Source organism: Notolabrus celidotus, chromosome 11 (assembly GCF_009762535.1).
Source record: "Notolabrus celidotus isolate fNotCel1 chromosome 11, fNotCel1.pri, whole genome shotgun sequence".
In the NCBI taxonomy this organism is placed as follows: Eukaryota; Metazoa; Chordata; class Actinopteri; order Labriformes; family Labridae; genus Notolabrus; species Notolabrus celidotus.
This window is the reverse complement of record NC_048282.1, coordinates 12,357,101-12,366,286: the sequence shown is the minus strand read 5'-3', so window position 1 is coordinate 12,366,286 and position 9,186 is coordinate 12,357,101. Positions and strand designations below refer to the sequence as shown.

Sequence of the window (9,186 nt, the reverse complement as noted above, 5' to 3'; positions counted from 1 at the left end):
ATCAGTTGCTTCACCACCTGGAGGGTATGAGCTGTGTGCTCAGCAGGGCCTTGGGAAGTCCCCGAGGTTTAATCAGTACTATCCCACCTATCACAACGCCTGCTCTGAGAACCACAGGTCTCACAGAGCACACACACAGACTATGGAGCAGCACCTTCCACTGGACCATTGGATTTTAAGTTATTTATCTGTATTTTAGATATATATTTTTTATCCTTTTAAAAGAAGATATTTTCATGGATGTATAACAGGAGTGAAAATAACATCTTGAATGAGTCTGTCAGTCAGACAGCAGCTGAAATAAAAATTGAGATCTTTGTAATGTCCTGCTGCTCAGCATTATATTAAAGTAAAGGGAAGGCATTTATTTGTTTATCAAACAGCACAGTGCTTTCCTCCACACACACAGATCTCTGTGGGCTGGAGTGCAACATGTTGAATGTTTCAGTTGGTGTGACTCTAGATTACAGCCCAGCCCTTCCTCACATGATAAGTCTGGTACTTTGGTCGCTCTTATTTCGAAAAGGCAGTAAATGACGTCACTCCCGCAGTCTGTCTCCGTGTTATAAGGTAGGTAGTCTGACTTTTCTCACCATATTTTCGTTTTTAAACAGTAACTTAGTGAATGTTAAACTATGGTAAGGTCAGTTGGTGGTGTGTAAAGTTGAACTCTTACAGTCTGTGTGAGTATTTCATAAATGTTCTTGGTCGTTGATCAGGAAATAAGAACGCTTTGAAACGCTCGACGTCTCAAAGAGTTTAAAATGTTTATTGATATACTTTACCTGCGGAACAGTCTCGATGAATGTTGAAAGAAGACTCAGGTAAATCTGGATCTGGTGCGGAGGTCTTGCAGAGGAGAACTAACATTAAGCTTCAGCTCACTGAGCTCAGGTTGAGTCAGACAAATAAATATTCTGTGTGACCGCAGACAGCCAAAGACAGGAAGTCAGTTTGGAGAGCTTTAAGGCGCAAATAATGATTGTGAAATGTTTAAATGTTCTTTGTTGACATATGTGACTAATGACAGGTTAGTAAATTATCTGTTGTACTGTTTTATGTTTCCACCTAGTTTCAGTTTCAGAACAGATCATTGTCAGAGGATTTACTGCGGTCAAGTGAGCCGTCTTTTCAAAACCCTGGTCAAGCCAGCCGCCCCTCAAAAAATAATGCGCGACTACACAGGGAATTACGGTACGGCTGCTGCGAGCGACCAAAATGGAGGAATGCGGGCGTGTAGTTCCAAAATTTTGTTATTGAATATGAAAATGAAATTGAAAAATTACAGAAAAAGTAATAGTTCTCTTTGTTTTAAAATGATTGGAATTTTTGAGAAGATTAATTGTAAATTCTGCTCAAATTGCACTGAGACGCTTTGATATTTTCCTCATTTTTAAATTTATTTTTTGAAAAATCTGGGAGAGGTGACAAACATCTTTCAATGCATTATCGTTCCCCATGTCCCTGGCTGTCACTCTGAAAACCTTCAGCAGATTTTACTGTATAGTTTTTGAGAAAAATAATGTTAAATTCTGCTCAAATTACACTGAGATGCTTTGATATTTTACTCATTTTTATTATTTTAGGGTGACAGCCAGGGACATGGGAAACAATAATCCATTGGAAGATTTTTGTCACCTCTCCCAGATTTTTCAAAATAAAATTGACTTGTTACAATGTTACAATGTCATTTAGCAGACTTGGAGTTAACTTTAAAGTGTGTTCTTTAAAGAGGCAGTGAAACAACTGTTAACAGTTTCTCAGTGAAGTGAGAAAGAGTTCAGAAACCTTTTTGGTTCCTCCTTCCAGAGTCCTCTGAAACCAAACATTTGAATAAAATACAGAATAAGCTGAAGGACAGTTTTTCTGAGCTGTCTCTTAACTTTGCCTTCTTCTCTGTTTCCAGATGGTGTCCGGGTTTTGGATTGAATGTCTCCCTTCATTTAAACCTCAGTGAGATGACGTCTGCCCAACAAACCTTCAAAAATGAACCTAAGAAAAACAAAGCTTTGCTCACTGCTGATGGTAGAGTCATGTTTTTATTTCCTCAGCATGAATTCAGAGGTCTTATTATTCTTCCTCCACACAGAGCGGTCTTTGTATCTTCTGGTATCTGGAATATTTCTCAGTCATGAGGCTCCATCAGCTGATCTGCTAATTATTATTAAATAGTACTTCTGCTTTCAAAGTTCCCCTTAAAGCTAGTGTTGGTAGTCTCGGAAAACTAGCATGAATTTGAATGTAGCATTTCCTCAGGACTCCATCTAACCCCTCCCCTCCTCCCTCGGAGCTCCTCCAAAACGACGCTGATTGGGTCAGAGGGGACAGGCCCGAGGTCGAGCGACAGGGGCAGTCAGTAGAGTCAGGGGAAGCAGAGGCAGGGGACGAGGAGTGAACGCCGGGGAAATGTACACGCAGGAGGCGGGCAGAACAGCAGGACGGGATTTGATTTGTTTAAAAAATTTGACCCTAAAGACGGTGATTGGTTGGTGTTTTCCCAGGTTTACTGCGGCTGTAGATAGCAGCTTTTCTTCGCTCTTTTTTAAGAACACATTATGTATTGATTGCCATCGGGACATAAAGATCATTTTAACCAGTATAACAAAAAGTGTATCTAAAACTGACTACCAACCCCAGCTTTAAGTAATCAAATGATGTGTCAGGAGTGAAAAACAGTGTGAAGATTCATCTGCATGTTTCAGAGCAGTCTGATTTTAAAATACAAAACTTCAGAGCATGTTTGTGGATATGTGGAAACCCTTCAGACTCCACCTTATCAGACTCGTCATCACAGAATGATCCTGATGTCTCTCTCTTTCTCTTCACAGATTCTTATAATGAAAATCTTCACAGGTCAAACCCTCACCTGTCACCGGACAGAGTATCAGATTGGAAATGAATGCTGTCCGATGTGTGGAATCGGTAAGATTCGTAATGTAAAGGATAATGTGCACCGATCAGCCATAACATCATGACCACCTGCCCATTAGATATTACGTACACCCCTCTGTTAGCAGGCACGGGGGGATCCAAGAGAAGAACAGAGACACAGGTGACACGTTGAATTTTGGGTTGCAGTGTTGGCTATAAGACGCATAGAAGGGTGAGATGGGTTTAGCTGGTCTGATGGAGACAAGGAGGTGCAGGCGGCCAGAAGGTTCTCACGATGAGAGCCGAGAGTCTTAAACTGTAGGGTTGATCACTGGATGGGCTGCACATGTGTAGCTTTAAACAGGTGTAACAGGTTGCAGATGCATCTAGAAAAACACAGGCGGGATCCCGAGGAGCAAAGAGAGGGTGCCCGGGAACAGCCTTCGCATAAAGCCTGATTCTGCGTCGAACTGACAGCGTAGCCTATGCCAGAGGTCCGCATAGCTCCTGTACCTATGCAGAGGCGTTCGCACGTAGCTGACACGCACATCTTCCAAAATGTAACTAAGCGTAGAATCGACACAGAACAAACAGAGTGCAGGTATTCTTTGTGTCTCTTCAGATCAGGACCAGAACAGTCCTGACCTGATGAGATGTGGACTCTTCTAGACCTCTGAAGGTGTGCTGTGGTATCAGAGACGTGAGCAGCAGATCCTTTCCTGAAGTTGTTAGGTGGAGCCTCCGTGGATCAAACTTGGTGGTCCAGCTCATCCCTCAGATGCTGCATTGGACTGAGATCTGGAGTCAGCACCTTGAACTCATTGTGTTCCTCCAGACCTCCTTCTCCCATTGCTCTGTGGTCCAGGTCTGATGCTCACGTGTCCATTGTAGGAGCTTTCAGTGTGGGACAGGGGTCAGCATGAACACCCTGACCCGTCTGCAGCCACCCATACACAACAGATTGTGATCCCTGTGTGTTCTGACTCCTTTTATCAGAACCAGCATTCACTGTTTCAGCAGTCTGATCTCCAGGAGCTCAAACTAGACCTCTAATGCCCCCTGCAGACCGGGAACACCTCACAGGAGCTACTGAGACGCTCTGACCCCGTCGTCTAACATCACAGTTTGGTTCTTCTTAAAGTCACTCTCATGCTCACACTTGCACATGAACAACATGTTCAGACAGATCCACAAACTGACAGGTGACTCTGTAAAGAGAGGATCACGTTGTTCACATCCCCTGTCAGAGGTCATGTTGTGATGGCTGATCGGTGTACAGTGAGCAGGTGGTCATGGTGGATTAAAACCTATACAGGGTGAGCAGGACACTGAAGAGAGGCAGAGGGGTCCTGCTCATTTCAAAGAGACCTAATCAACAAGTCACTGTTATTACAGCAGACAGTTAACCCTGCAGCCTCCCTAACATGAGCTAGCTTTACCAACAAACACATCACATTAAGCAGCCTGCATGTATCTGCATGATGATATGATTACAGATATCAGATCGGATGACATCAATCTATGTGCAATATTCTGTTTTTATTTAAGGAACAAATATGCGTTAGCATCATAGGACATTTGTGTGAAACATCATTGTTTGCATTTGTAAAATAATCAAAATTCAGGATCATGTTGTTTCTATGTCCTCAGGTAAACATGTAAAGACGGACTGTGAGGGCGACACAAGCACGTCATGTAAGCCCTGCCCAGACGGAACCTTCATGAATAAACTGAACGGGCTGAAACGTTGTTTCCCGTGCTCTAAATGTGAAGGAGGTAGATGTCTTTTTATTTTCTTTGAAGCTTGTTCTTTTTTCCTGCCTGCAGTGATAATAAAGCTACATGTGAGACGTTAAAGTCCCCACCCTCTGACATTAAACCTGACAGACATTGATACTTTTATATTTTCTGAGTTCATAGATTAAAGCAGCGATTGTTTCACACCTGACACAATCTTAAGATGTTCAGACTAAAGTTCGGCGTGTTGCTGTTTAGTTACATCCATGAAAGTTGAGTCCAGATGTTTAACCTCTGTATGTCCACAGGTTCTGGTTTGAGGATAAATACACCCTGTACAAGAATATCAGACTCCGTCTGTAGACCACTGGAGGGATTTTTTTGCACGCAGTCTGAAGAGCACGGTTGTGGAGCAGCACAGAAACACAGGAGCTGCATACCAGGACAGTTCATCAGTCAGAGAGGTTGGTGTCATGAGCTGGTTGTAGATATTAAAGTAGTTTAAGTTCAGAGAAACCCACCTTCATGAAAACTTTCTTAGGCGGGGATTTCTAAACTCACCCAAATAGATCTTTGAAAAAGTTTCTGCAGGGTTGTTCCTAGTGCAGGAGATCTCAAAGTAAGGGTAACTTGATGGGGGTCGCATGAGGCCAGGGGAGCTTGTAGCACTGACCTTTTGTCTTGACGTCAATCTCTTGTTCGAGGTGGAGCAGTAATCAAACATGTACATAGCAGTGGTGTTCATTTATACTCAGAGCCGACAGAATGGAGAGATACCTGACAGGGATGAAAAGACAAACAGCCGAGTCTATGGATAAAAACAAGAGAGGTGACAGTTATCAACTGAAGTCAAGGAAATGTGATGAAGAGTATCTTGCTCTTGGATTCACAGTGAATACGGGGGGAGAAGAAGAGAGACTGGTGTGTATTGTGTCTGAATAGTTGACAGCTGACAGTGTGAAGCCTCAAAAAACATTACACTCCAACTTTGTGAATACCTCCAACAGACACATCGTTTTGTGTCTCGGTGTAAGAAACCCCACATGATAGCAGGGGAGCTGTCACTCCCTACTGCAATAGATTTGGTGTCCACTCTGATGGATGAGGCAAGGTGCTGCAAAACTGAAGGCTGTCCCTCTTTCCAATAGCACAGGTGCAAGACGTGCATGCCACATTTCAAATGATCTGGAAGAACAACTCAGAAAACCTAAAAAGCAAACATTTTGCCTTACATGTGGACGAGGCTACTGACAGTAATAAAGACTGTATCCCGAGCAGAGCAACAGACTGATGAGCTCTTTAAACTGATTGAGTCTTACCTGACAGAGCACGGGCTGAAGAAGAGAAGCGTTGCATCTCGGCAGATCAGCCCTGAACGTAATGAGGTTTGACCGATGTTGTTGGCGTGGTCAGTTTCATCACGCCCTCTGAAAGCGTGTCTGTTCTCGTCATCTCCCGTCAAAAACAAAGTACAGATCCCAGCTCAACACGGAGTTTGACTTAAGAGTGGCAGTGTCAAGCCTGCAACCTCGTTTCTAAGGGATGTGCGATGCTAAACAGGCTCATTCCCCCCACTGATGCAGTTATAAGACTATTATCTTTTAACAAATGTCTTTTTGCTGGTATTTAACTGTTTTCTAACCTTTTGAAAATGTGTTTGAAAATATTATTTAGGTTTTTTTGTACTTTGGGGAAATTAAAAACAACTGATGTAGCAATCTGAAAATGTGACAAAAATAACATTTAAGTTGCTCCTTTTAGCAAAAAATGATCGCAAATACTATTTGTTCATGACATCAAATGTTTGGGATCCTTTGGGTGAGTGATCCAGGCGCGCCCCTGAGGCTGTAGTCCTCATTGCAGCGGTCCCTGGTTCGATTCCCGTACATGGTCCTTTCCTGCACGTCTTCCCTCGCTCTCTCTTCTCCCAACATCTGCTGTCTCTCTTCAGCTGTCCTATCAAAGTAAAGGCTTTTCTCTTTTTCTCTTTTGTTTTTCTCTGTCCAGTCAGGAAAGTTGCTTCTTAAACAGTTTGCTCTATTTGTTGCAGATCAAACTAGCTCGCCTTATTTTGTCTTGATCACTTTCCTTGTTTTCACGCCATTCAGTGCTGTTACAGAGAGAGAGATAGAAAGTATCAGAATTAATGCATTTGTGTGTCACCATAAAAACTGAACCCTGTGTGTGTGCAGGAACCTCTCTGACAGACGCTGTGTGCTCTCCCTGCTCTCCTGGAACATTTTCAAATGGGACGTTTCCATTTTGTCAGGAACACACACAGTGAGTGAAGCTTCACATCAGACATGGACACACCTGAATTCTTCTTCCAGCAGCAGAGAGTTCATCAGATCCTACAGATGTTCCTGTAATAAATGTCCCTCTATCATTGCAGATGTGAATCACTGAATAAACAGCTGCTGAGACCAGGAACTAAATCAGATGATGCTGAGTGTGGAGAACTAAGTCAAGAGAAGACTGGAGTGATCGTCGGTGTTGTTTTTGGTGTTGTTGTTGTTGTTTTTTTAGCTTTTCTTGCGATGTGGTATCACAGAAAGAAGATAAATAGATGTCTAAACAGAGGTAAGGTTTTGCATTGTGATAATAAAACCATGATCATGTTTTATTAATAGATATTCATGTTTCTGTTATTGTTCAGTTTTTAAACATTGTTTATCTTTTATTTCAGGAAAAAGAAGCAAAACAGAAAATGGACACATGGTATGTTTTAAACTCTCTGTGATCTCCATCCATCTCACAGTTCAGTTATTAAATGATGACACTCACACATCAATATTTCTCTTAAAGGAACCTTTGAATGCAAACAACTTACCCGTAGAGGTGAATCTGGACAGAGCAGAGGATCAGGTGAGACAGCAGAGTATCTCAGTGAGATGTTCACTGACTGAGATAAACTCGGTCACATCTTTATTAATGTACAAAAAGATTAAAATAAATCTCTTTCTTCTCTCAGGCTGTGATGGTTCATACCTAAACATGCAGACATCTTTTTTGACACTGTGAGGTAAATGTTCTCCAGGATCCGTTCTTACTCAGCCGGATTCTGGTACATTATCTTTGCAGTGTTCATAAAATACCTCAATCTGAGCTCTCAGTGTTCTGCACCTGAATGAGTCAGGAGCATTTCTTAAGCTGACATGAGGGCTTGCAGGCACTGACGTTGAAGAATCATTTACAATGAAAGTTGTTTGTTCTGTTCTAAAGCATTCAGATCTTTTACAGCTCTTACAGTTTTTCTCGATTGCAGAGACGCATTTCTCAAAACTCTAAACATGAATCCCAAACTGCACACTCAACTTCCCAAACGTCAGACTTCAAAAACCTAACTCTAAACCAAAGACAAACATGTTTCCTTATTCATAATTCTACAGGACAACTCGGATCAACTCAGTGTGAGGGGATGAAGAGGGTTCACAGTGAAGGAAGGAAGGACAAAAATACTGACAGTAAAAATATTTAAAACAGGAAAAATACTGTCAAAGAAGATAATTTAATGTACCACAGCTGCCCTCCTCTGTAGATTACTGCAAATACAGGAAGTAATCTCCTTCCTCCCACCTTACCTCTACTCCTCTCTCCTCCCTCCCTACCTCTCCTCCTCCCTCTTTTCTTTGCTGACTGAGTTAAATGTCAGATGCTTTCTGAATGAACACGAGGTGCAGGCAGAGATCATTCCAGGGATTTGTGTGTACAGTTTGAACTGAAAGTTGAACTCATTTGAATCCTGTGTGTAAACAGGTCAATACAGTTTACAGTTTTGGGAAATGTGTGTGTCTTGTTGGAGGTAGCATTAACATATTTAGTTTATGGGGCGTCCTTGGCCGAGTGGTTTAGGTACGCCCCGTGTACAGAGGCTGCAGTCCTCATCGCAGCAGTCGCTGGTTTGACCATTTGCTGCATGTCTTCCCCCAGTCTCTGCTGCCCACATTTGCTGTCTCTCTTCAGCTGTCTTATCATTAAACGCAAAAATGCTCAAAAAAAAGAAAACAGAAAAAAAAAGATTTTTCCTTTTATAAGTTTAGGAATAGTGTGGAAGCAATTGAGAAAAACTGGGAGTACAAATATTTAAAACACCAGAACTTAGCCTCAGTCCTTGTCCTGCTTTTAACACCTTGTAAAGCATCTTTCTGTTGTACAGTATTTACTTTTGCCCATTGCAGGGTTGGATTTAACCTTTTCGTCACAGGTTTCTGTTTATTTATATATTTTCTTTTACGCTGAAGAAAAGAAAAACAATGTTGATAACTGTTTTATGTATAAATTGTTTTTTATGAGAAGTAACTGTCCGCATCTGAAGACACCATGCATCACATAAGAATTATGATAAATCATGATTGTATTATAATTAAAATGTATTAACAGCTTCCTGATGCTCTCTGAGGTAAAGAACAGTCATGTTTTATACTAAAATGTTTTTCAATAAAAGAGATGTCCACTCTGCTGTTTCTCAGTGTCTATCTGTGCATTTAGCTCTTTAATGTCAGGACCCATAAACACATTTTTGGGGAATTAAAGAATATAGTTTAATATCTACAAATTAAAGTAATACGTAAAGATATG

General features: G+C 41.6%; 1 protein-coding gene across 1 annotated transcript; it reads left to right on the top strand.

The window, feature by feature from the left end:
- The first annotated feature begins 495 nt into the window (after nt 1-495).
- Nucleotides 496-9,066, top strand: LOC117821934 (tumor necrosis factor receptor superfamily member 14-like). Its single transcript, XM_034696494.1, has 10 exons — nt 496-570; nt 1,907-2,025; nt 2,829-2,922; nt 4,522-4,647; nt 4,917-5,072; nt 6,801-6,888; nt 7,001-7,188; nt 7,295-7,326; nt 7,414-7,473; nt 7,580-9,066. Exons 2-10 carry the CDS (start codon nt 1,987-1,989, stop codon nt 7,598-7,600), a joined length of 804 nt encoding a protein of 267 aa, XP_034552385.1. The 5' UTR covers nt 496-570; nt 1,907-1,986; the 3' UTR covers nt 7,601-9,066.
- Nucleotides 9,067-9,186: the final 120 nt, after the last annotated feature.